The sequence below is a fragment of the Aureobasidium melanogenum genome (assembly GCF_000721775.1).
Source record: "Aureobasidium melanogenum CBS 110374 unplaced genomic scaffold scaffold_3, whole genome shotgun sequence".
In the NCBI taxonomy this organism is placed as follows: Eukaryota; Fungi; Ascomycota; class Dothideomycetes; order Dothideales; family Saccotheciaceae; genus Aureobasidium; species Aureobasidium melanogenum.
In genome coordinates, this window is record NW_024470055.1 from 734,157 (window position 1) to 761,057 (window position 26,901).

At 46.4% G+C, this 26,901-nt stretch overlaps 9 protein-coding genes across 9 annotated transcripts; 4 read left to right on the forward strand and 5 right to left on the reverse strand.

The window, feature by feature from the left end:
- Nucleotides 1-897: 897 nt before the first annotated feature.
- M437DRAFT_41512 (Zn-dependent exopeptidase) lies at nt 898-2,573 on the forward strand (the record flags this gene model as incomplete). Its single annotated transcript, XM_041020394.1, has 3 exons — nt 898-1,174; nt 1,228-2,372; nt 2,430-2,573. 3 exons carry the CDS (start codon nt 898-900, stop codon nt 2,571-2,573), a joined length of 1,566 nt encoding a protein of 521 aa, XP_040882857.1.
- A 1,957-nt stretch (nt 2,574-4,530) lies between these two features.
- M437DRAFT_63379 (uncharacterized protein) lies at nt 4,531-5,309 on the reverse strand (the record flags this gene model as incomplete). The annotated part of the gene is made up of 2 exons (XM_041024243.1): nt 4,531-5,052; nt 5,103-5,309. The coding sequence occupies 2 exons, from the start codon at nt 5,307-5,309 to the stop codon at nt 4,531-4,533; spliced, it is 729 nt and encodes a 242-aa protein (XP_040882858.1).
- A 3,008-nt stretch (nt 5,310-8,317) lies between these two features.
- M437DRAFT_40349 (amidase signature enzyme) lies at nt 8,318-10,097 on the reverse strand (the record flags this gene model as incomplete). The annotated part of the gene is made up of 2 exons (XM_041020177.1): nt 8,318-10,001; nt 10,060-10,097. 2 exons carry the CDS (start codon nt 10,095-10,097, stop codon nt 8,318-8,320), a joined length of 1,722 nt encoding a protein of 573 aa, XP_040882859.1.
- Nucleotides 10,098-11,208: 1,111 nt separating this feature from the next.
- M437DRAFT_14406 (histone deacetylase) lies at nt 11,209-12,797 on the reverse strand (the record flags this gene model as incomplete). The annotated part of the gene is made up of 2 exons (XM_041018762.1): nt 11,209-12,564; nt 12,621-12,797. Coding segments are annotated over 2 exons (1,533 nt in total), but the record flags the coding sequence as incomplete, so codon positions are not given.
- Nucleotides 12,798-13,303: 506 nt separating this feature from the next.
- M437DRAFT_40960 (Mov34/MPN/PAD-1 family protein) lies at nt 13,304-14,422 on the forward strand (the record flags this gene model as incomplete). The annotated part of the gene is made up of 3 exons (XM_041020286.1): nt 13,304-13,949; nt 14,013-14,222; nt 14,271-14,422. 3 exons carry the CDS (start codon nt 13,304-13,306, stop codon nt 14,420-14,422), a joined length of 1,008 nt encoding a protein of 335 aa, XP_040882861.1.
- A 4,811-nt stretch (nt 14,423-19,233) lies between these two features.
- M437DRAFT_40360 (Per1-like family protein) lies at nt 19,234-20,128 on the forward strand (the record flags this gene model as incomplete). Its single annotated transcript, XM_041020180.1, has 2 exons — nt 19,234-20,009; nt 20,074-20,128. Coding segments are annotated over 2 exons (831 nt in total), but the record flags the coding sequence as incomplete, so codon positions are not given.
- A 558-nt stretch (nt 20,129-20,686) lies between these two features.
- On the reverse strand, nt 20,687-22,201 carry M437DRAFT_81689 (uncharacterized protein; the record flags this gene model as incomplete). The annotated part of the gene is made up of 2 exons (XM_041027599.1): nt 20,687-21,809; nt 21,858-22,201. The coding sequence occupies 2 exons, from the start codon at nt 22,199-22,201 to the stop codon at nt 20,687-20,689; spliced, it is 1,467 nt and encodes a 488-aa protein (XP_040882863.1).
- Nucleotides 22,202-23,127: 926 nt separating this feature from the next.
- M437DRAFT_63385 (uncharacterized protein) lies at nt 23,128-24,159 on the forward strand (the record flags this gene model as incomplete). The annotated part of the gene is made up of 1 exon (XM_041024244.1): nt 23,128-24,159. One exon carries the CDS (start codon nt 23,128-23,130, stop codon nt 24,157-24,159), a length of 1,032 nt encoding a protein of 343 aa, XP_040882864.1.
- Nucleotides 24,160-25,099: 940 nt separating this feature from the next.
- On the reverse strand, nt 25,100-26,434 carry M437DRAFT_81691 (uncharacterized protein; the record flags this gene model as incomplete). Its single annotated transcript, XM_041027600.1, has 1 exon — nt 25,100-26,434. One exon carries the CDS (start codon nt 26,432-26,434, stop codon nt 25,100-25,102), a length of 1,335 nt encoding a protein of 444 aa, XP_040882865.1.
- Nucleotides 26,435-26,901: the final 467 nt, after the last annotated feature.

The window sequence follows — 26,901 nt, forward strand, 5'->3', positions numbered from 1 at the left end:
CTTGGCGTTGCTCTAGCATCTTTGCTTTACTCTACTTTCTGGTTTCTAGTGCGCTGCTCAAGTGCTGACAGCGTAGCATGGTGTACTTCTACCTCTTGTTCTTCATATCATATCTGAGCCTCGAGCTCATAAATTTAACACCTACTCAGTATCTGGTTGTCGAGTGGAAGGCCAAGCGATCAGCCAAGGCATGATAAGGCAGACCAAGCAAGTCTTTCCAAGCGACACGAGCTTGCTTGAGCTCCTTCTCCAAATGGCCATCCCATTGACCATCACACCTCCAAATCGCAAGCAGCCAAGGCGGAAGAATGTCTACTCGAAGGTCATGAATAGACGTCGCAGCAGGAGTGGATTTTGCCTAGAAAAACTACGGTAACTTCAGGAAGGTAGCATTTGGGAAAGAGGGGCAACTTCAAAGTCCTTTGGTCACACTTCTGAACACCTTCTATAAGAGGTGTGGTTGCCCAGGAGCATCTTATATGCAAGAAGTCCTTGGCTCTTGGTCGGGCAAGGGCGATACTTGCTGTGTTTTCCTGCCTTCAATCACGAACAGCTTCATTTCAGCAATGTCGCTGCGATATCGAGGCCATGGTTATGAGCGGTGCTAACACGCCCCAGTACTTGTATCCGTTTCAGAGAAGACTAGGCGTATAAAAGAGGGTAGAGTAGTAGGCATGCGGCGTCAAGCATGACCCTTATCGCGGAATAGGCTTGACCGATCTCGGCAATGATCGGCAAGGTACGAGCGTTCTGCATGACAACCTTATCAAAAGCATACTCGTGACTTCCCTAAATACAGCACCTTCTCATGTGCTCAACTGTATAAAGACTACTCGAACATCCCTCCACCATCTTTCTCACATCCACCAACATCATCACTTGTTTTTCTATATTATCATGGCTATCCTTCGGACATGTACCGCTCTTGCATGCGTTGCTGCAGCCGCTTCGGCTAGACAACTTCCACTTGTTGTAGATGACTCTCATCCTTCATACAGCCCAGTTATTCCTCCAGCATTGTCTGACATCAGTAATGGAACTGCCATCGACACTAAGAAGCTCCAAGCGGATATCGATATCAAGAAGCTGGTCGCCCGTGCCGAAGACCTCTACAAGATTGCCGAGCTCAGTATTCCCGAGTACAACCATCCAACCAGAGTCATTGGCAGCAAGGGTGAGCACGTTCCCATCAGACAGCTCATCAACCAATACTGATACTTTCCTCAGGACACCTTGGTACTATCGACTACATCTACTCAGAGATCTCCAAGCTGGGAAGCTATTACAACATCACGAACCAGACATTCCCGGCTGTTAGTGGTAATGTCATCGAGTCTCGTCTCGTGATCGGATACGATGTTCCCAAATCAGCAACCCCAATGTCTCTCACTCCTGCCACCAAGCGTCATGAGCCCGTCTATGGTGACGTCCTCCTGGTTCCCAATGGAGGATGCTCGCTCAGCGACTTCCCGCGCAACATGACTGGCCAGATTGCACTCATCAAGCGTGGTACCTGTTCCTTTGGCGACAAGTCAGCCAACGCTGGCAAGGCTGGAGCCGATGCTGCCATTGTCTACAACAATGAGAAGGGTGAACTCTCTGGCACCCTGGGCAACCCCTCACCCGATCACGTAGCCACTTTTGGCCTCTCCGCTGAAGACGCAGCACCCTATGTCGAAAGACTCACCAACGGTACAAAGAAGCTTGATGCCATTGCTTACATTGACGCGACTGTCGATGAGATTATGACTACCAACGTCATCGCTCAGACAACTGCTGGTGATCCCGAGAACTGTGTCATGCTCGGTGGCCACAGCGACAGTGTAGCCCCTGGTCCTGGTATCAACGACGATGGTTCTGGCACCATCTCTCTCCTCGAAGTCGCCACCCAGCTTACCAAGTATGAGGTCAACAACTGTGTTCGCTTTGCTTGGTGGGCCGCTGAAGAGGAAGGCCTCCTCGGATCAACCTACTACGCCGAGCACCTTTCTGCTGCCGAGAACCAAAAGGTCCGCCTCTTCATGGACTACGATATGATGGCTTCATCTAATTATGCTCTGCAAATCTACAACGCCACCAACGAGGAAAACCCCAACGGCTCAGGCGAGCTTCGTGTTCTCTACGAAAACTGGTACAAGGAGCAAGGTCTCAACTACACCTTCATTGAATTTGATGGCAGAAGTGATTACCTCGGTTTCCTCACGGAGGGCATTCCAAGCGGTGGCATTGCTACTGGTGCTGAGGGCATCAAGACCAAGGAGGAGGCCAGCATTTTCGGTGGTGAAGCTGGAGCACAGTATGATCCTTGCTACCACCAACTTTGCGACGACCTCCACAACCTGGACTTGACTGCCTGGGAAGTAAACACTAAGGTAAGCAGGAACACGCATTTTAACACTTTGAACACACCCGACTGACATTGATACCAGCTCATTGCACACTCTGTCGCCACTTACGCCAAGTCGTTCGACGGCTTCCCCAAGCGTGTTGCTGACATTGAAGAGAGATCAGTGGATGATTCGAAGAAGAGCTCGCCTTTGTTCAAATACAAGGGCAATGAGCTCATTATGTAAACATGATTTTCCTTTGTTTGAGTTCATAGAATTCTTTTAGATATTGTTTGAGCATTGAATTGAGAACAACTTGTCTTCTCGTCTATCATGCATAAATTCTATCGAACGTGAGTAACGTAATAAATCTAGCGTGTGATCATCACAGGCATGATATGGTTATTGCCTCCATGCGCCAGAATTCATATCGACGACTAGTGAGTTTGTGTCCTAAAAACATGTATAAGAAAGCATAAAGAACCTCTCTGTTTTAACAATCGTTAGGCGGAACAGATACATCGCCGTCTTGATTCGCAGGACAGGGCTCACTGCTTGTGGGACAAACTGAACCTCGATCACAGACACGGCTGGTCGTGTCGCGTTTGAGAGCTCAGAGTAGCAGGGCAGATACATGCATGATAGCGTCTCAGGTCAACAGACATGATAAAAGTGGAAGCAAACCTTTGGGTCTATAGTGGAGTTGTGAGATGGCAAATGATACGTAGAAGCAGTAGGCCTGGACGAGAAATGGATAAGGGATTGGAAATCTATTGACCTGACCTTTCCTCCACGGAAGTGAGAGCTCTCAAACTTACAGCAAGATCAGGAGTCAGTTTTCCAAGCGGCAGCCAGAAGGAGAGTCAGGACAACTTCGTTTAGTGCTTGATGTGGTAGAAAGAAGTAGGCAAGAAGAAAACTAGAAGGATCTCATTTATGTCAACACGAAGACTCAGTGAGGCAAATTACGTTGAGGTACGTGAGACATCTACAGCTTCATGACTCTATCCTTTTTTTTTTTTCGTAGTCGAAAGGTACAGCCTTCAAATTTTCGATAGGATCACCAACCAAGCGATCTTTGGTTCGAACGTCAAGTCTATCGCACGTGCAACTGCGTGGATTAATTCCGGCTATCGTTGCTTCGACCGTTCAAGGACGCTCTTGCCGATGAAACCGAAGAACATCTGAGATCCGGAGAGCGCATCGACTGGCTAGGAACGTCCCGGACAAGTCTTAAGGGTCATCGTGCATAGGAGCGTCTCAGGTCAGTGTACATGATGGCAGTGAGAGCCATCTCCTGCGCGTATAGTAGAGTTCTACGACAATACATGGCGAGAGGACAAGACCCCTGGATGAGAAAACCCCATAAGGTGTAGAAGGGTCTTTTTTTCTTGCAAGGTGCTCTACTCAGCTTCGTGAGGACTTTGAAGCGCAAAGCGCGTAGATTGAAATGGGATGCCCTTAGCGAATCAATCAGAGAACGAGATTCCTGCTAGATGTGCTCATTTGCAATGGGGAAATAGTATCGGGGCAAGTTTGGCAAAGGAGTGGTTCTTTTATAAACGATACGAGCAAGTTGTGGTTGCGGCTGATACTAGCACACAGCAAGTTTCTTGTTAAGACAAACTTAGAGAACAACGAAAGCAAAGTAAAAGATTGTAAGCCAGGGAGGCAGCAATAGCGAAAGGCAAAATAGTCATCACTGGCACAAGAAAGATGGACTATGTTATGGGATAGAAAAGAATGTGCATTCTGTGGTTACTGGCGAGATATTTCATGTCTTCGCACCTGCAACCCTTCCTTCCTCAGCCTGTTGTTGATGTGCTGACTGCATGACGCTTAGAGATAATCTCAATTATTGACAAGAAAGACTGAGTGGCCAAGCCGCCTAAGACATACATGATGTATCAAAGGGGCATTCGCGGGCATTCGCTCAAGTTGTGACTTCAATTGGTAAATAAGGAAAGTGATAACTCATGCTTCTGGACATGAATTAGCAAGTTATATGCTATTAGAGACACGATATGAGCTTACTTTTCTGAGCACTTATGCTTGAAAAAGGAAAGTGGGAGTTGGACTTGGACTTGCTCGTGTCGATCAATGTTCGCTCGCACTTGCGCTTTTATCTTGGTAAGAAGGCTCGAGAAGCGGTGGTGGTTGTTAAGCATGGATTGCTGTGGATGATGGAGGTCTCGGAAAGCTCTCAACCAAGGTCGTTGCAGATGATCTCGATCTCGGAGTTGGGGGTGGAGAGTTCGTCTTCGTCAACATAATCAGGAAGTTGGTCGACAGTGAGGTCCTCCCGCGCGGAGAAGTGGGCAGTAGCCGCTTCAGGCTCGTGGAGATACAACTCGAGAAGGTCGTCGTTTAGATTCGGACACTCAGAGTCGCAGTGGATACAGAGGTGACCATCAGAAGAGGTGGTGTTGTGTTCGTGGTGGTTCTCAGGGGCAACATTTGATTCGATGGCAGTGGGTTTGAAGGTGGAATCACAGGGACGCTGGTCGTCAAGAGTAACTTTGAGATACTCGGGAATGTTGTTAGTAGCAACAGCGCCAGTGACCTGGTTCGCGTGGTTTGTGTAGGAATTCAACCAGATGCGAGAACCTAAGGCAGTCTCGAGATAGTCGCGAATCGAGAAGTCAATCTCCATCACCGGGACAGACTTTTCGAAAACTTTGCTTTCGAGTAGAGCACTGACAGTGCCAGCAACTTCGGAAGAGATCTAGTGAAGATGTTAGTTGTGTTATGCCTGGATACGTGTGTCGCATTTACCTCGATGCAACAATCATCAATCTCCATCAAGAGACAGGTGACGCACTGAGACTTGTGGTGGCCACAAGAGTCGGCGCACTCGACTATTACCTGGCTCGAGTCCAGAAGAGGCTCATTGCAGTGGATGCACACAGGGACGTCGAGGGGCTTGTTGACATCAAGTAGGGGGCTGTCGTATGGGATGATCGACTTGTATGTGTATGGCATCTTGGGAATCGCAAGGAGAGCGTTGACAATGACGGTGATGATAGTTGATGATATCGTGATGTGCTTCACGAAAGTGATGAGTGTATGAAGTGTGTGATGAGAAGGTGTGATGGAATGGTTGGTGATGTTCGGAGGAAGATATCAGACGTGTAGCATGCAACACGCCAAAACAACAACAACAAGAGACGGAAAATTTGACCTCTCGGCTCCAGACCAAAAGAAAGCCTCTTCCTCAACTTGAGCATCATGTTTTTGTCTATATACACTGTCGTGCAAGATATCTGGTTCTATATGGACAGCATTCGCGGGTGGTTGATGGATTCTTCAAATTCCCGGAAATTATACCATCGCCAATATCATACCTCGAAGACCCTATCTTTGCCCAACTCAAGATATACATCCTTCATGCTTTCGTAGCATTTCCACATCGTCTAACAATATATATAAGATGTTCTCTATTGTAGGTAGGGAGAATAAAATCTGTCCGATCTTCATCAACCTTCCTGCAGCTGTTGCACGACTTGCACTGCAGCCGATCAACTGAGTAGATAAAACACTGTGACTGAACCTGGTATCTTCCTTGTACGCATGATGGTCTCGAAGACATAGTAACAGTAGCTGCCACTCTGCTCCGTGTTTGTATACATACGAGACGGAGGTTCCACTTATCAAAAGTAGAAGGCACGTATCGATGCACCTGTCGATTTGCTCATTGTCTCCTCTTTGAAGAAAACACAAATGCAAAGTGCAGCTACGATAACATGAGTGTGGGTGCGCTGAGATGATCTCGAGCGAGTAGCAATCCTGAGTTAGACTATATAACCTTCGAAAATTGCCCTGCTTTTACCTACTCAGTCAGATGATGCGTATGGTGTGTTTGGCTGAGCAGAAAAGCCGATTCGCGCGTACACACTTGTTCAGTAATTAAACCTCTAGTGTGTCTGATATGAGGTGTAATGCGTCTAATATTGCTGGTCGTGAGTTCAATTCTGATTCGTGATGCGGTTGGATCTTATTTTTTTTTTTTTGTTCTTTGATGGTGCCGTGAAGACTTCAACAAGCTCTGTGACTCTTGCACTGTGACAGTGTGTGAAGTGGGTTGTCCTCTGCAGCAGAGGGTAACTGCTGAAAAAGTACTTGAAGATAATCATAGAGTGACTTGAAATGATGCCCCAAGTCCGAAACTGATCAGCAAGGCGTTGTTTGATGGACCCACGCCGTCACTGCTGACGACTTCACACTCTTGGATATGGGTCTCCATTACCGCCGAGACCCGTCCGCCGAAGCCCATGAAATTCTTGCGGATGAATGGATAGATGGAAAGACTCGCGTTGCATTCTGGTGAGAGCATTTATGAGTCCTTCGATACAATCGGGACCAAAGCCTCGTTCTCGCCGTTCGGAGCCAAACTAATCATCTTTGAAGTAGTTAGGGACAAGGATTTCAGTCTCATTGTTATTGATACGTCCAGGAGAGGCAATCTGGGCAGGGACAGACTCGATGGCACGGTTGATGTCAAAAAAGACAGCGTGGACAGCAGGAGTGTTGTCCTCGGAATCAACGGCGTAAGGCATTACCCTTACTATACCACAAGAGAGCTATACCGTGCCATGCTTTGGATGATCTTCTTGATCCAATGTGAGACCAATTCGGCATGACATGATACTGGGCAGCCAGTCTGAAAGTAGGAGCTCTTCCACCATGTTGGTGGAAGTGATGTATCCGCTGACAATGTGGTATTGATTTCCCAGTACTGATACGATATCTCGTAAGAGACACCTGCAAAGACAACCGACTATTCGCACTCGCCATACTTCTAGCGTATATAGTATCAATGCTGCACGAGTATAAGTAAGATTCCTTGAGCAAGAAGGAAAGAAGGACCGTTTTGATCTGTCTTGATCCTTTTCATCCATCGCTCCTTCTTCTTTCAAGATATCGGCATATCCTAACAACTTTCTTTGGAGGGATAAAGAACACAACTCTTGAGCAAAAGGAGATGCTAGCAAACTTCATTGAGCCAGAGCATTTTTCAAGCACACCATCTCACTGTTCATAAAACATGCTCTAAAATATCTATATGGCGTTTGCAAACCTCATACCTTAGTCGTGACATCAAAGGAAAGAGTCTCTTTCCTTGATCTAATCCGTTCGTCTTGCAGTCAAACATATTCCTTCCAGCATGACCACCCACTACCATCACTATTCCTGCTCCAAGAATCATCTTCATCAGTACCGAAATAGCAAACTGTGATTTCATGAGCCGGGTACCGCCACATTGAATACTGTTATATATCGCTCTTCCCATCGTCTTAACACCTTAGATGACTCGTGCAATATTTCCGTATACTATTCTCGTGAACATGAACAATGCGACCTTACAGTCTGTTCGATTGTTATAGAGCCTGGAGCGTTCTGTTTCGATGGATATAGGTAGCTCTACCTTCTCACAGATGATGGTAAAAGTTCGTTACACATCGCTCCTCTCATCGTCTTTGTTAATCAAACTACTCGTGCAGTATTTCCGTTTAGTATCCCAGCCACCACGAGAGATGCGATGTTACAGCCTGTCATATCGATACGGAACCTGAGGAGTTTCGTTTGGTGCGGGTGGCTTCGACTTCTGGATGCAATGTGACGAGGAACTCAAAGTAAATAGCAGTGCCGAGAGTATTCGAAGCCATGTGGGCAGACATTTTTGGACGATTGGTTTTGACATCAGAGCAGGGTGGATAGATATTGAAACGATTTTGACATTGGTGTACTAAGTTGGTAGGAAGGTGCATCTCAACGACCACTGATGACAAGGGTTGAACTGTGCTGATGCAAGAATGTATCCTACTTTCTGCAGTTGACCAAGGAAAGAGAGAGATCTTGTCACTCTCAGCGGATACTGTCATAAAACAAAATTCGTTTCTGCATTGCGATAGGTAGATAATCAGCTAGCATCGAGGAAGAAGCATACGACTTTGTGACTGCTCAAACCTCACCCTCTTGCTCATACCCTTCTATGGCACTTGCAATAACTCATAGACGCTTCCGCTGTCCTTCAATGCCTGCTCTACTCTCTCCATGACAGCAAGAACTTTTTCCTCTTCCAGTCTTCTACCCACGACCTGAACAGCCACAGGCAAGCCAGCCATCTTAGTCGCATCGTAATGCTTGTACGCTCCCTGGGCAACTCCATTGGCATTTATGACGAAATCTTTGGGAAGAGCGTCCTTAGCAGCGTCAACCTTGGTGACAGGGATGATACCACAAGTGTAGTCGAGAAGATTGAAGAGGAAGGTATAGCCACAAGACGAAACAGCATCTCTCATACCGTCATGAGGCACAGCAGGAGTAGCATTGGGAGGTGTGATCATGACGTCCATATCGCCTTTGCCATCGGCATTGATACCATTCCACCAATCGAACCAGAAGTTTTTGAATGACTCGCGCTGGTAAACCAACTGCCAATTCTCATATGCAGACTTCTCGTGGAAAGATTCCAGGAGACGAGCCCAGACAGCATCGCGGCGAATGTAACGGACGTACTTGACGTACAGCCAGCGAAGAGGGGAGGGAAGACGCATCCAGAAAGTCAATTTAGCAGCTCCTGGGTCATTTGTTTCACCGGCGCTAAAGAAGCGTGAGTATGTTCTTGTACCCTCTGCATTGAGGAGTTGAGCAGCGATGGACAGGGCGTCGAGGGGTGCGTATGGTGCAGCGGGGAGAGTGAGATCGAACACATCATGTCCTTGTTGCTTGAGTGCGTCCACGGTGGTCTGCAAAGCTCTGGCACAAGCAGGAGAAGGGTCGGCAACACCGTCAGTTCTCAACACACCAACTCTGAGTCTTTTCTTCTCCTTGAACTCATCGTAGTTGTTTTGACGCCACGCCAAGGGATGCACACTCTGATCATAGGTCCAAGGCTTGCATTGAATCAAACTTCTTGTGAAGTAGACCAGATCTGAGAGTGTTCGCGTCATAGGCGAGAAGACACTAGGGATACCTTCTTGACCAGGCATCGAAGTGTCGACACCATACTTCGGCCATCTTCCAGTCGAGCATCTCAACGAGAAGCAACCCGAGAAATGAGCTGGAGCGCGAACAGATCCAGCAACGTCAGATCCAATGCCAATTCTCGAACCACCAAATGCCAATAAGGCGCCTTCACCTCCAGTACTGCCACCAGGACTGTACTTGCTGTTGTGAGGATTTTTGCATCTTCCCCAAACATCATTCGTTGATTCGAAAGAGAGCAAAGTGATAGGCAAAGCAGTCTTGACGAACGGCACAGCTCCAGCATCCTTGAGCAGACGCACCATAGCGCCGTCTTTAGCATGAGGCTTGAAGCATTTACCCGAGTAACCAACAGAAGCATCAAAGCCACCAACAACAATCGAATCCTTAAGCGAGACAGGGATTCCAGCGAGAGGACCTTTCAGGTTGACACTGCCATCCTGGATCCAAGTCTCGGCATCTGGGAACATGATCTCAGTAACGCAATTCGTGGCTTCTTGTGCCTTGACGGCAGCTTTGCCATAAGCACGCAGGACATCAATAGGTGACTTGATCGATTTTTGGACATCCTCGACCAGTTCCTCGATGGGTGCATCCAAGATTTTGCGTTCTGAGGACGAGATGAGAGACTGATATGACTCGGGCAGATTCGTTATACGAGAAGCACGTTCATCTTGTTTGCGTTGACTGAGAGGTGACATGTCATTAGTGTTGTTCGGTCGCCATTGTAGCGAGTACCGCTTACCATATCTGTCGGTGCTTGGAAGACCCAAAAAGCCACATGGTATTGGAACGTGCTCTCGAACTCTAGGTAGATAAATCAAGGAGATATAATGCTGTGGTTCTGAGCACCGACTCGGATCTTGAGCTTGGAATACTCCCAAGATGATAGACTATGGAACGGACAAGATAAGAAGGACACACGACAACTCTTATACTCCTCACCCGAGAGTTGCCCGCGAGGTTATCATCGAGGCGGGGTTTCGCGATACCGCTTGAACCTTCCGAATTCGGCTTGGTGTCGAAAGCGGCTCAAGTTTCCACATTGAGAAGGACCACACGTTGCTGTAGAAGAGCAGCAAATGCTAAACAGGAAAAGAAAGACTCGCATCGTAAAAGTTGAACATGATAAACATTTCTACGTCTCAATCGTAGTCTACTCGTGACATCCAAGGATACACCGCGACTGCTGTCCTCATTCGCCATTTCAGCCACTCTAACGAAGAGTAAAACCAGCAAACTCCGTGCTGTGATGGAAAAAAATGCAGCTCCAAGCTGGAACAGTACGCCGAACTCCTGATGATCAATCCTCGCCAATGTTTTCATCCCACCATGAAGGAGAGAATACTGAACGACGCGTAGGGACAGATTCTTCTGGCAAAGGTGGGCTACTTGGCATCGATATAGGCGAACGCGATGCCAAAGGGAGTGGTGGAGTGCGAAAATTCTAGTTAATTCCACCGGCCTCACCCTCACGTTTCATCTCGCCTTGAACATCCTCCGCCTCGCGTTCTTGACGGCCTTCTTCTTTTGCTTCGGCAGCACCATCTCCCATCTCCACGTCTTCGGGAGCTGATGTGGCAGCTTCGGGAACTACAGGTTCTGGTGGAGGTGTAGCAGTAGGTCCCGCGCCTGCTTCCGTGTTGCTTGCGTTCGGTGCGTTTGTGGGTGGTTGGGGAGCTTCATCTTCACCCATTTCGACATCCTCAGGCTCAGCTGCAGGAGGTTGTACAGTGGTTGACGCCGGCTTGGGCGGTGATCGTGCTCGTTGAGTTCCGTTGCTAGCAACTTCCTCGCCGAGAGCCGGCTGCACAGCATGGGGATCTTCCGAAGCTTTAGCAGCCATGATAGCATCACCTACAGCGGCATTTGCCTCTTGTGCTCTCTCGACAACCATTTGATCGGCTTGAGCAGCAGCTGGTGGGATTGTGTTGTCAATAGGGGTGGCAGTTCCAGACTCAATAGGACCTTCGGCAGTATCGGCGAAGGGATTTTTGTGGTCGGTAATCTTCATACGTTGACGTTCTTGGCCAGGCTGCTTCTTGACACCAAGAAGAGCGTCCATCTCTTCATCATCAGAATCTTCAAACTCATCGTCACGCTCAATACGAGCATCCCATTTGCGTTCGGTGTAGCGAGAGTCTGGGTTTTCATCGTCGTCCTTGTCATCAAGGCGACGCTCACGTTCATCCAAATCTTCAGTGTCACCCTCATTGTCAGGGTCGTTCTCGTTGGGCTGAACAACAAGTGGTGAGCGTGGTACGTCGGTCATTTGAACACTAGGTGCGAATCTTGTGCGTGATAGATTCTCGAAGACTTGCAACTTGATCTTCTCGAGGTATTCTGGGCTGTTTGCGTTGTCCATGTTGGAGGGACGAACATCGAGTTCGAAATCAGGAGAGTAATATTCGTAGTAGTCGGTGTAGGGAAGCTCAGGGCCCATTTCTTGACCAACAAGTTGACCAGTTTCGTAAGCCCACGTACGAGCGACATTACGCATTGTGTAACCACCACCTCCAAGAACCAGAGTAGGCAGGTTGAAGCTCTTGACGTACTTAACGCAGTTGGCATGACCACGCATGGACAAGTTGAAGCAACCAAGACGGTCACCACTCAGAGAGTCACCACCACACTGCAGAACAACAGCATCAGGACGGAAAAACTCCATGATCTTTGCGATTATAGGCTCAAAGACACTCTTGTACGCAACATCGTCCATGCCGTCGCGAAGTGGGAAGTTGACAGCGTAGTTTTTACCGTTGCCGACACCAATATCGCGCAATTCACCAGTACCAGGGAAGTATTCTCCATATTTGTGGAACGAGCAGGTCATGACGCGGTCGGTCGAATAGAAGGCTTCTTCGACACCATCGCCGTGGTGGACATCAATGTCGATGTAGAGAACGCGCGACTTGAATCTGAGAAGTTCGATGATTCCGAGAACAATGTCGTTGATGTAACAGAAACCACTGGCTTCGCTCTTTTTTGCGTGATGCAGACCTCCGGCCCAGTTGACGGCGACGTCGCATTTTTGACGGTTGAGACGAGCAGCACCTTCCATACTGCCACCAGCGCTGATACCGCAGTACTCGAAGAGACCATCAAAGACGGGACAATCGTCACCGACGTTATATTTTCCTTGCTCTTTCGCGTAGCTGTCCATGTTGTCTGGAGTGACTTTTGAGAGGAAGTCGACATATTCATCGGTGTGGAACTGGGTCATTTCGTACTTGGAAGCAGGCTTAGCTCGCTAGAAGATGGTTAGCAGGTCGGACAGGTTATGCGACAAGGATGGTGATGGCGTACGTAAATTTCCATCTTCTTGTACAAGCCGTAGTTCATGATCAGACTATGAGCCATTCGGATACGGTGAGGCTTCATGGGATGACCGGCATTGTAGGCGTAGTTGCCGACATCAGAATCGTAGAAGTAGGCGACCTTTTTGGGTTGAGCACCATTTGCGGCGCGAGGAGGGTCCAGAGGAGGGCCATACTGGGCCGAGTTGGCCATTGCAGCGGCTCGTCGATACTAGTTGAACGAAGCTATCGTGGTCGGAGCTGTGGAGATATGGTATTCGCAGACAGGATGACGCGCAGGCGATATGGACAAAAAGAATGCGACGCGATCGAATTGATTGATTTGGCGGACTGGCAAGGACTTTTGATGGTTAAAGGTGAATGCTCGGCGGGCTTGCGACTCTACGAGCGCGACTCCCGAGCTTCGGGGAAGGTGCAAACACGTCAAACATGCTTGAGCTAGAATTGGAAGTCGCGTCGGAGGTCGGAGGTCGTCGAGCTGGCGGCGTGCATCATCGTCCATCGCCTAGAGAGTCGCCGTCCGAGCTGCTGCTTCCATCACTCTCAATTAAACAAATCCATCTCCCTGTCGTCCTCCATCCATTTCTCACTTGAGCTCGCTCCTATCTCACATCCATCCTCCGCGCATACTGAAAGAGAAGGACAAGACACACACAACCACAAAACGTCATCATGGATCGCCTTTCGCGAATGCTGGCCGCCGCTCAGGGCATGGGAGGCGGTGCTGGTGGTATGCAGCAGGACGGCAATGTCGTCGACAACTCCGAAACCGTCTACATCTCATCTCTCGCTCTCCTCAAGATGCTGCGCCACGGAAGAGCTGGTGTCCCTATGGAAGTCATGGGTCTGATGCTCGGTGAATTCGTCGATGACTACACTGTCCGTGTCGTCGATGTCTTTGCTATGCCTCAAAGCGGTACTGGTGTCTCAGTCGAAGCTGTCGACCCCGTCTTCCAAACAAAAATGATGGACATGCTCCGTCAAACTGGTCGTCCTGAGACTGTCGTCGGCTGGTACCACTCACATCCCGGTTTCGGCTGCTGGCTGTCTAGCGTTGATATAAATACTCAGCAATCCTTCGAACAACTCACCCCTCGTGCCGTGGCTGTTGTCATCGATCCCATCCAGTCCGTCAAGGGTAAGGTCGTCATCGACGCCTTCCGCCTCATCAATCCACAGACTCTCATGCTTGGTCAAGAGCCTCGCCAAACCACTTCCAACGTCGGCCATCTCAACAAGCCTTCCATCCAAGCTCTGATTCACGGTCTCAATCGTCATTACTACAGTATCGCCGTCGGTTACCTCAAGGGTCGTGGTGGTGGTTCAGGAAACGGTGCTTCATCAGCCGTCGCTGGTGCTTCGAACGGTCAGATGGGTGGAGAAGAGGCTATGCTCATGAACCTACACAAGAGTGTCTGGACAGAAGCCCTGGAGATGCCCGACTTTAAGGCTGAGGGTGATCGCACACTGGAGAAGCTCAACAAGCTCGTCAGCTTGGCCGAAGGTTACGAGAAGCGTGTCAAGGAAGAGACCGAACTGACCAAGGATCAACTACGCACAAGATACGTCGGCAAGGTCGACCCCAAGAAGCGTATGTAGTCTCGTCCTATCTATCAAGCTCATAACTAACCCATCGCAGACATCGAAACTCTCGGCCAAGATCTGCTCGAAGACAACATTGTTTCCGTATCGCGCCAAATGATTGACAAGGAAGCTTCGGTACCATCAGCTTGCCGCATAGAGGCTGTTGAGGACGATGCCGATGGCATGGCTGTCGATCAGACCGCATAGACTGCGACAATAGATCACAGACCAACAGAAGACCCTCGAACCACGACCAACACAACCCTTCCACCCGATGAGACAAGGTCTATGGTGGACACCTATGTCATGGTCTCACACTCCGATGCGGAGTGAGATGGACAACCTCTGATTTGACTTTGTATAATAAGCATGCCCGCGTGCATCGAGGTCACGAGGAACAGACAACGAACGAGCATGGATATTAAAATGCTAGAGATTAGCAGGTATACAATCAACATGCGCAATGACTGCAAGAATTATTTCCAAGTTTTCTTTTCACCTTTTGTCTTTCTAATATGTGTCGCTTTTCACCGTCACAGAATACGAAACACTACGCAGATGACGATTTCCAGGCTATACGGAGCTTGTAAACCAGAGCACTTCTGTTGCCCCGACAAATACTCGATAGAACGCTCAAAGCTGCATCCTCAAGCAAGTCACCCATCAGCAGATCTCACGTCTCATAAGCTAGGGCCCGCACCCAAGCAAACACCACTGATCTGCCTTGACGCCTGGCTTCTAACCAGTATTTAAGGGCAGCATCATTCCAAACAAGAGCAACAACGGTCATGGCTACGATTGCTACCTCTCACTTCTGCACATTGTGCGTTTTCTAACAAGTCACCGCGTGATCTGTGTTTGCCTTGGTAGTAACAGCGGCACCATCGATGAACGAACGAGGTTTCAAAACTCGAGAGCTGGTGGTTGACACTGCCGCATGATCAGAGTGTTACGGGCGATGTTCAGAAATTTATCTGACAAAAGTACAGCGCTCAGCGAAGGAACCATGATCTCCGGAGTTACGTTCTTTCCTCGTTCGTCCGGATGTCCCTTTCGGATTCACTACATCAAAACATCGACACGGCGTATTCAGGAAAAGGCGAACACAGCTGCTGAGGTGAAACCGAAGCTGCTGACTGCGAATCGCAGGGCCAACCACGTACCCCCTTCCACAGAGCTTTGCCCTGATCATACTTCATCTTGTCGCAGCAACCTCCGCAAAGAGAAAGCTGCCAGGTCAATGAACCTCCTGGCATACTCCTATCCCCAAGTCCAGACTCCCCTCCCAATATCAGAAGAAGGTCCAGGGGATAGTGGAAAGAGGCATGTGTTCAGTGACCCAATTCTCACTCCTTGCTAGGTCGAAGGCATGGACTCAGCGACTTCAATACCTGCGAGTGCGCTTGTCCGGTTCGGGAACCTCATCCTGATTTGCATCTTCCAGGCGTCTGATGGAAGCATCTCTTGTTGATTGTTTATTCAAGCTCAACGGCCGGGCTTAAACACAGGTAACTAACTTCGTTGAGCTTCGAAGTTCTGTGCATTATATCCTGCTCATGCTTGATGTTCTAGAGCATATAGGGGTATCTATTATCAGCGCCCTTCCGGTCTCTGCTCACGAGAGACTCATTTGTATCGAACAAGGGCTTAGACAAGCCAAGGAAACAAAACAATCAAATGTGATGCGATGACTAGACGTAGTGACAGAGATTTGTCATTTCAAACGGAATCTTGTAACCCTTGCTCAAAAGCCCGTCTTTGGCTTCTCCATCAGCAAGGCCGCCCCAGCAATGTGTGCTGGCCTCTGTTCGAGCAAAACAAATACTCAACACCTTCACGAGAAAAGCAAAACTATGGACGACTAGGGGATCGAACCCTAGACCTTCAGCATGCAAAGCAGACGCGCTACCACTGCGCCAGACGCCCAATGATGTAATTTGTGCTGTTTTTTGAATTTATTCACCCTAAATTAATGGCTAAGTAGATATGTTAATATAAGCTAATCTTAGCTATCATATTATAGCTAAATTCTATAACCTGCTAGTAAGTCCTGCTACTATAAGGATAATTCCTATATATTCTAGATATAGAGAGTCCTTATTATAGTAATTATCTATGTAATAATATTTCTAATTAAATAACTATTTTTAATAATTTATTAATTTTTCTATATAACTATTATTATTTTTTACTCTCTTAATATATAACTATTTCTAGAGCTAATTATTATTATATTAAGTATACTATAGTATATCTAAAGTCTTACTAGTAATATATAATTACTACTAAGTAATATAGAATTCTTTATTACTATATATAATAGTATTATAAGTTAAAAATAGTATAGTCCTAGTATACTTATAGATATTATAACTATATTATAATAAGGTAAGATTCTATTATAGATATATCTATAATAGTTATAGATAGGACTTAGTAAAATAGCCTTAGTAGTATAAGCTATTTAGCTAAAACTTATACCTATAGATACTCTTTCTTTAATTAATTAATTACTATACTATATACTATAGTTATACTCTTATTAGTAGAAATAGTATCTCTATCTTTAGTTAATTCTATAGACTTCTAGAATTACTTTTCTTTACTAGCTAGAGATCTATATTACTATAGAGCTAAGGCTAAAGTATTATATTTTAAGTTTATATACTTAAATAATAATAGCTAGCTAGCTAGTTTAAATAGTAATCTAGCTATTAACTATTATAAGATACTATTTTTAAAGGTCTCTTAGTATACTTTAATAAGCTAGACTAGTATAATAAGAGTCTTTTAGTTAAAAGACTCTATATATAGTACTAGCTAGAGCTTAAAGCCTATTTTTTTTTAAGTAGTAGCTTTAATTTAGACTTAAGTACTAATATAAAATAATTTTATTAAGACTATAGCTTTTTATCTCTAGTATTAACTACTAGTCTATTATAGTATAAAAATACCTTAATTTAGTAATAGCTAGTTTAAAAAGTTTAAAAAGAGATATAGTATAGTAAAGTAAGTTTACTATAGTAAAGCTAGCTTAATTAATAAGGCTTTAAGTATATCTATTATAAAAATAACTTTACTAGATTCTAGATCCTAGAGCTATAATCTAGAGTCTAGGCTACTACTAGAATAATCCTATTCTAGAGTTATAATAGCTATTATAATTTTTATAACTAATTATTAGTTTAACTATTATTTAACTAGAAAAGTCTTTCTATCTATCTATCTATAGAATTATAGCTCTTTAAGCTATATTCTATTAGTAAACCTATCTATTAGTTTTACTACCTATCTATAGATAGCCTATTATATATAATTATAACTATAGCTATTTTTTTTTCTAATATACCTAAATCTATACTATAATATTAAGCTTTTAATACTACTAATACTATTAATATTAATTTACTTAATTTCTTTTAATACTAGAATAGTAAAGTATAGATAAAGACTAATATTATAGTTAAGTAACTATACTAGTTTAATTAGTAAGTAACTAGCTAAAAAGTTCTTTTACTAAAAGATAACTTTTTAGCTTATATAGCTACTATAAAAGCTATTAAACTAAAGTCTTTTTAAATTACTATTATCTACTAGTTTTTACTAAATACTATATTAAAGTATTAGCTACTAGATTAAGATTTTATCTATATTTAAAAAGCTTACTACTATAAGTACTAGCTACTATATATAGTTAGTTAATTTAAGACTAGTAAAAATCCTTTTAAAATAACTAATATTCTTAAAGCTATTTATTAGTCTATATAATTATAGTAGACTATTTTAGTAGATACTATAGCTAACTACTAATACTACTTAATACTTATTTTAAGGCCTTTTATACTATAAGATAGTATAGAAATAGTAAAAGTAATCTTTAAAATTAGTAGTCTTATAAGCTAGCTTTAGTAATAGTAGTAAATTTAGTCTACTATATTAATTAATAGCTTTTTTAATCTAGCTAAAAAGACTATCTAGAACCTTATAATAACTAAGTAAGTAAAGAAAGAGATAGCTAATTAATCTAATCTATAAAAAAAATATAAAGAAAAAAAAGCTTAAAAAACTACTATCTATACTAATCTAATTAGCTATTAAAGCCCTAAGACTTTTTTTAACTATATAAAGAATAGTAAAATAAGACTTTAATTCTAGTTAATAAGTAGTTAAGTAAGTATAAGATAGTACTATAAGATTTTAAAAAAATAAAAGCCTTTATTAAGTATAAATAACTAGCTACTTTATATAGTATATATAATACTAAGAATCTTTAATTAAATAATATTAAAATAGTAGTTTAGTATAATTACTATAGTAAGATAAGACTATATTACTATTTTTCTACTTTTTTATCTTTCTATCTATAGTTTACTATATAGCTTAGATCTATATCTATCTTTATTTCTTAATAATATATTTTACTAGAAATAGTAATAAAAGATTAAAAAATAATTATAGTTATATATAGAATTTTAAAAAATTATTTTAAAAACTATATAAGTAAGAATACCATATTATAGATAATTACTTTAATAGGGACCCTCTTATATGCATTAGACTAAAGAAGGGAAAAGTATGAAAACAGCTAAGTTCGGCTTATTTTGGCGCGCGCTTGTCATCATAGTCAGGGCCAGGCTCGGCATGTACAAGCCCGAATCTCAGGAGGTATTGAAGCATGCCAGACACACAAACATGCATCTTCGAGGCAACGCACTAAGAGCTGCCGTGGTGGTTGCTCTGGCTGCAACTGCCAGTGCATCATTAGGCGACAGATTGCCAGATTTCAAGGACTGTGTGAAGGTATGGATATTTGACTTGCGACCGAAGCTTTAGACGCGCATAGAGAGCTGCTGGCTAACACGAGCATCACAGACATGTACAGCGACTAACTGCAAACCTGGCGGTCCAGCGATCTGTAAGCCCTGACCCGACCCCCTGAGATCCAGAAACAAGAAAGAGCAAGGAAATAAAGGACATACAAGAATAGAGAAACGACAGAAGCTTATATTGAATTACCTACAGCACTGCAACACCGCCTCCTCCTCTGGGACTGCCCCTCCGAATGCGATTACTCCTGCCAACATGTCGTCACTGACAAACGCCTCGCGCGCGAACCTCCCTACCGCGAACCCGTCCTTCAATTCCATGGCAAATGGCCTTTCTACCGTTTCCTAGGCATGCAAGAGCCATTCTCTGTCATCTTCTCACTGCTCAACTTCCTGGCTCATGACCATGGCATGAAAGTGCTGCGTGAGAAGGTCCCGGCCAGCTACCCACTCCGCAAATTTTACTTGGGTTTTGGGTATTTCGGACTCGCAAGCTGGATCTTCAGTTGTATATTCCACACCAGAGACTTCAGCCTTACAGAAAAGTTAGATTACTTCGGTGCTGGTGCGTCTGTCATGTATGGAATGTTTCTCTCGGTGGTGAGGGTATTCCGTCTGGACAAGGATACACCAAAACGTTCTAGTGTTCTCAGAGCTTGGATTTTGCTGTGTATTACGCTTTACCTGGCGCACATCTGCTATTTATCTTTCTGGCGTTTCGACTATACTTACAACATGGCCGCAAACGTCGTCGTTGGGATCATCCAGAACATCATCTGGAGCGGGTTCAGTATCAGCAGATACCAGAAGACAAAAAGAACGTGGGCGGCTTGGCCTGGTATGATTGTCGCATGGGTTATTCTGGCAATGAGTCTGGAGCTGTTCGACTTCCCGCCTTGGTGGGGTGCCATTGATGCGCATAGCTTGTGGCATTTGATGACCGTGTTCCCGACACTTTGGTGGTATAGGTGAGTTTTGTCTGTCTCATGCTTTATGAGTGGAAGGCGGTGTTGCTAATGTCGAACCTCACAGCTTCTTGATCAAGGATGCGCAGGAGGATTTGCAAGGTCTTCGTCTCAAGGCGTAGAGCGAGCTTGTCTGATGCAGTATTGCATTGTTACCCATATCTATTGGTAGCGCATTCCCAGACATCGGCTTTTACACTATCCCAAGGATTTGAAAAGGAACTCCGAAATCGAGGGAGCAGACAGCCATTTACTGTAGAATTACGTATACGTACTAAAAGCATTGTCATGTTTCAATACAAGAATCAGAAAGAGAATCAAACTAAAATCGAGCTCAGGACCAACCGTCCTTGAGCCACACAGCGTTGAGACCAAAGAAAGTGTCTGCCCTTTGCGTGAGAGTAGGATGTGGATAATTCATTACACCACCACGGCTATTTTTCTGCTCCTCAGTGGACTCAAACCTATCTCACATAGAGGTCAGGGTGTTGTTAGGCAGCAGCTAGTCGTTGGTGGTGACAAATTAGGCAAAGCTTTGAGGATTGAGTGAGTTTCGGTTAGTCCGGATCTATGCTGGTTGCTGTCTCGGCGAACAGCATTTGCAACACAGAGTACGCGCTATAAGGTGATGAGAGAGGTCTTCAACAATCATATCATACAAGTTCCTTATCCTACACATTCTAACTCTTTTTGGGCACCTCCATGGTTGGTGTCTTTGCCATGAGTAGCTGTCCAACCATGTTCACAGCACCATCAGGGTCATCCTTATTGTACAAGAACAATCCTTGTAGAGCGGCCGTGCTGACAGAGTTGACCAGACCATATTGCTGAACGCGCTCAAGGAACAATGCTCTCTTGCTGCCGTCAGTGTCCAACGGTGCATAGAATCTGTCCCACATCTGTTCCATCTGCCAAAGTGTCGCTTCGCCAAGACGCAATGTCATGTCTACTCTGCCCGGTCGGATAAGTGCTTCGTCGAGTCGCTCGATGTGGTTTGTAGTCATGAAGGCGATGCGTTCTTCTGCGCTGGCGACGCCGTCAAGAGCGTTCAGTAGACCAGAGAAGGTGACTGTAGCACCGCTGAAGCCGTCTTCGTCACGTTGTCTTCGGTTGTTGAATGCGGCATCTGCATCTTCGAGAAGGACAAAAGTGCGCGGCGGCAAGTTGAGCATCAGGTGGTTGAGCAAGTCATCAGTAAGACCACGTTGACTCAAGCTGAGCATGGCGATATTGAAGTCGAGTTCGCCGGCTAATGCTTGTACAAACGAAGTCTTTCCAGTCCCGGGTGGGCCATGCAGGAGATAGCCTCTGCGATACGGAATGCCGCGGTCAAGATACCAAGTTCTCGCGTTGAGAAATTCTGACACATCGTCTCGGATCATTTCTGCCATTCCTTCTTCCAGCACAACCGAATCAAAAGGTCGTTTCCGCTTGGCATCTCCTAGTGGCATCCATTGCATGTTCCTCAAGGTATAGACCATAGTCTTGCCTTCGATACTCTGCATAGACAACTGGTGTGCTTCTGAGAACATGTCTTCGAAGATGTGTCGGTGAGCGTATAGAGTGGTAAGTTTGATAGTCTCGAACGGCTGCCCTTGAGCGTCGAAAGATTTCCCTTCACGCTGTCTGTCCACAGCAATGAAAGCATTCTTGAATCTGAGGATATGTTTTCCATGTCCAGGAACCAGAGAAAAGTGTGTATGTGATGCGCCTCCTGGAGTCTTCTGGGACGCTGTCTTGATCTGAAGGTGATGGAGGCCTGGGGTGAAGCGTCGTATAAGAGCTTCCATCATTCCAGGTTTTCTGTTAAAGTCAGTACTAGTCTAATCATGGGATTGAAGACCAACATACACATTTTCAGTAGATTCTGAAAGTGATTTTTGATATTGTCGTGTCATCCAATTAAGAACCCATGGATAAGATTCATCATGTCTGGTAATCTCAAGATCAACCAGCATACGTCTTTTGAGCAACTCTCCTCCCCTTCTCAATCCTTGCTGTCCAATTCGCAAAGCAGCGCCGAGACCTGCAAGTCCAAAACCAGCAGTAAAAAACGGGTTGCTTGTAAGCTGCTGGAAAATAGAGCCATCGCCACTACCACCTTCAGCAAGCGATTTGAGAGCTTGTTCTTTTGACGGTACAGCCGGCGTGCCGTTTGCCGGAGGCACAGTATTTATTGCATGTTGTTGTTCCATTGAAAAGAATCATTGTGGTCGAGCAGAGCTCGTTGCCAAAAGTTGGAGGCGGAAAGCGCGTGCCCGATTGGGTTTGGTGCCCGTCGTCGGCAGAACGTCGTGGGCAGTGACACCGGGAGGTCAATTGCTTTCATGCCTTCTGTCCTTCGGGCTTGCCATGCATACTCGACATGTCATTTAGCTAAGGCTTTAATAAGCCTTCCTTTGCAGAATCATCGGACTCATCTCTGTTGACGTATTGAGCCGACTGTTCGACTCATATCGCCTTGAGACCGCAAATACTCTCAAATCACAGGCTACGCACTCTCGACGAAATGCACATCTGGAAGGAATCAATACAGCATGCACTGCTGTAGTTCATCGCAAATGTTGTGGACATTTATTTGCAGACTCACTTGCTCAATACAGGTCTTGTCTGCAAAAAAGGTGAAGGCTTGCGCACTAAAAATTGGCAGGTATGGAGCTCGAGCTCCCTAAACCGTGCATACCAAATCTTTGCCCCATCACGATGCGCAGTGGAATCATAGGACCAGTACTGCCTAGAGAAATCTTCCACCGCACATGGCCTCAATGGAGTTCTCAGCCAAGCTTTCACTTTTCTGCATTGCGACCTCGCTATACTCCGCTACACTGACAATGAGATGCTGAAGAGTACATTATCCACGCGAGGCATCCCATCGGTCTCACAATATGAGTCAAGACTGTTCTTCTAGTATAAACTATCAGGTCTACCACTCGAATTTTCTTGCATCTAGTCATCGTTCTTCGACTCATACTCAAACTACAAATCATGTCCGACGTCAACTTTCTTCTCATCTCACAGGACTGTTACACTGGAAGCTCTTGAACTTTTGGTTCTCACCACCAGATCACACGCGGCATGACCAGAAACAGATCTTATACTCGGTATTGGATCAACGATCAACATGCCTCCAAAGCTGCCTTTACGAAGGCCTCACTTGGACAAAAAAGAACTTCCGGAGATTGCTGCAAAACCGTCTTGGATGTCTAGGGCAGGGGTGTTTGCTTCTTTCTCTTTTTCTGATGATGATGAAGAAGAAAAAGAAAAAGATGATGATGATGATGATCACGATATCAGTCCACCAGCTCCGATGGTGGAGAGATCCCCGACGCGAACAACCGCAAGAGAAGAAGAGGAAGCCCCAACTCCGGTTGTTCCTGGATGGGCACATGCAGGACCTCAAGTACCGACAATGGATAGCTATGCGCCAGGACCATCAGTTTCTGCTCCGGCTCTGTTCACTGGCTCATCGAATTTCTCGTCCATGCCGCTTGGACCTGGTGCTGCGTCGGAGTCATTCGATCGAGTATTTTGGAATCAAGCGCTAGAGTACGATCCGATGCTCGCGTATGAACAAGTCGACATGCAGGCCAGCAACATCGTGAATGGGGCTGTGAATGAGATACAACAGCTTTCTAGCCTGCCTCCACTGATCTCCACCTCAAGACCGCATCAAGTGCCAGTGGATGGTCTCAGGCCTGAACAAATGAGGTTTTGGCAGATCGCAACACATGGATACGGCAGTGCCTGTCCTCAGCCTTGTCCTACTCATACATTTCCCGATATAGGACAAAACAGTCCTTACGCTCGACTTTTGCTCGCCGATCTCGATCCAGTCATCGGCTCTGCTCCTCCCGCGATGTCACAACCCCAAGCAAGGACTTGGAATACGGGATCGAGCGGCAATATGTGGGAAGCTCCAGTGTCATTTGCCCAACAAGCACCTACCTCCGCCGCGATGCCCGTCAACAATCAGGTCGTAAACTACTATGGATCGGACATTGCAGGCCCCAGTAACAACCACTTGCCGGCGCCCACACCTCTAATGCACAGACAAGAACTTCAACAGTCTCCTGTCGTCACCGGCTTTGAGCCGCCCGGCTCTCTCGCGTACGAACGCTCTCGCAAACGCCGTCTTGACGTTATATCAATGTGATCCAACAGAAAAGGAATGCAGAGACGAAAAACTGAGCTCAAAACCAGTACAGCAGATATTTCAACAAGCTCGAAGATAGTGAAGCTTCTCAATGATCTCGATACCCAAGCCAAAACCCACAGTACCCCCTGGTGACTTCTAGAAATAACAGCTCATCTCTACTTTCATCTCATCTTGTACTTGACACAAGAGTAGATGATGAGCTATCAAATTGCATAGAATTATTCAAAAAGTAGGGAGTATCCACTGAATGTTGCTCTTGTGTTCAGCTCGTAGTCGACTTACTTGTATCATGATACTAACGAAAGGTTATTCCCCACTCCCAGACAACATAGGGCAGTTTACCCAACTATAAATCGCACAAACTTGACAGTGATTAAGGGACGTCCATGGAGAACCGACAAGATCATGTCTTTCAGTTGACGCTCCCTACCTTCTTGATACCATTCTGAATCTTCACAAATAACAGCAAGACAGGGGCAACAATGTTATATGTTGACACAATTGTGTATTTCATTTCATTTCATGACACGAGATCTCTGTATGCCTTGTTGGGGCAGGGTATAGTACAGGATCGGTCTGGTAGACTATCTAAACCTCTCATTCGACGAAGGAGAGTTGATGGACATCTGAGAAAAAGCAGAAAGAACATAGCGGTGAACAAGAAAAAACATCCTCCTCTTCGATAACCATGTGTTATGCAGAAGGATGCAGGATGTAGAAAATGCCATGCGAAGTTCTTGTGAACGCCATGAAACCATGCAGAAGAGACAGGATGTAAGAGAACATCAGACCTCCTTTGATTGAAACCATAAACTCCCAGTATCCCTACGCTTTTTGCGTCATGCTCGCAGTAGAAACAGTCGAAGACAAATGAAAAGAAAGGACGATGAGTCGAAGAAGTCAAGTTGAGCAAAAACAATGAGGCTCGAATGCATGCTCAAGGGCGGTCGGAAGTGAAAAGGCTGGAGCGAGTGCGCTTGGTGGGCATATCAGGCTCTGACATTGTAGAACGGTGACGCTTCTCACCACGAACAGCCTTCTCATCGGCGTTCTTGCTGCGAGGCCAGTTGGAGAAGAGAGGGCCAGCGCTGACCTTCTGGGGTTGGGGAGTGACGGATGGTGAAGCGAGAGCACGATTGAGCTCGTTGTGAGGGTCGGCGAAGATGGCAATCTGCTGAGCGGCAGAGCGAGACTGGCGGTGAGACGAAGGGGGAGTGGCGGGGTGGCCGACGGCCTTCTTGGAAGGAGTCTTTGTCGGCTGAAGAGCAGATTCGAAGGAAGCCGACTCAGCAGAAGGGACGTTATCCTCATCAATGTCGGTCAGAGCCTCCTCGTCAGCGTCGCCATCGCTGTTAGCGGTTGGCCAGAGAAGACGAGGCTTGTAGGATGAGCGTGTCAAGGGGCGGGAAGCAACAACACCAGCCTGGCGCTTCAAGCTTTTGGTTGAGCTGGTAGAGGCATCCGAGTTGGCGGGCTCATCGGTAGACTTCTCGAAGCGACGGAAGATCTTCTTGCCGCGGAAGACGTAGAGAATGCCCTCATCATCGTCAGCGTGGGCGTCCTCCATGTCGACGTCGATTGAGGTTGAGGGAGCAGTCTGGGCGCGGGTGCGAGCTCTGGTCTTTCTGGGGCCAATGAAGGGGTTGTCTTCGGTGCGGTCCACGGTAGGCACACGGTCCTGAACGTCGGTAAAGACCTTGACTTCGTCGTGAACATCGTCATCGTCGTCAAGGGTGAGACGCGACTTGGTCTTCTTGCGAGGAGTGGATTTGGCGGGCTGGTCGGTGACAGGCTTGAAGTTGAGAATGCGAGCGGTGGACTGCATGGCGTTTGCGTCGCACTTGCGAGGGGTCATCTTGGGGGTGGGCAGCATGGACGACGGAGTGGGAAGTTGTGGTTGAGGAGCGAAGATGTCAAACAAGGGGTTGACGTTGGGGGTGTTGGAGGGTCTGTTGCGTGTGAAGAGCGACTGGCGGACAGGCGTAGGTCTGGCAGGTGTTTGTTGTGGTCTTGATGGCTCGGCGACAGGAGACGAGGGAGGCGAGAGGGTTTGCGATGATGTGGTGCGCTGGAGAGTCGACTTGCGCGACGACGACGACGACGACGATGAGGATTGAGAGAGCTTGTCGTGGGTGTTGTGCAGGCGGTGAACTCTCTGGGACCTTCTAGGCTCGTAGGGGTGGTATGAGTGGTAGCCAGCGCCGTGTTTGGGAGCCGGAGGAGTGCGCAGTCGCGACGAGGGAGGTGGAGGAGTTGTTGCGTCTCTCATCATGGCGGCAGGTGTGAGAGTGAAAGCTGGACGTGTCTTTTCGACGACAACAAACGGAAGCGCCAAAGCGGGTCGACTCAATTGTCGTTTGCGGACGAATGTATCGTCCTGACGATGACCCTGACTCTATGGCAAGCTTGCGACTTTTGGTTTTGGGAGTCAACAAGGTCGAACGCGCGGGAACACGAGATGGGCGCGAGTTGTTGACAGGCGCGTAGTACTGATGTGTATAGCGATGTGTGTATCCAAGAAGCGGTGGGCGCAGGCGGTGTATTGTATACAAACAGAGCTTGGTTATGGTAAACAAGTCAAGTAGGATGGGAATGAGGTGGAGAGGTTGTGCAGTTGTGCAAGGGCGGATGTCACGATATCCCTGGCATTGACTTGCGACTTCGTTCGTCAGAAACGCCGTGGCTGGGAAGTGGCAGGGGACCGGTATACCTGGTCCGTGCACAGTGGCTTGTTCCGCG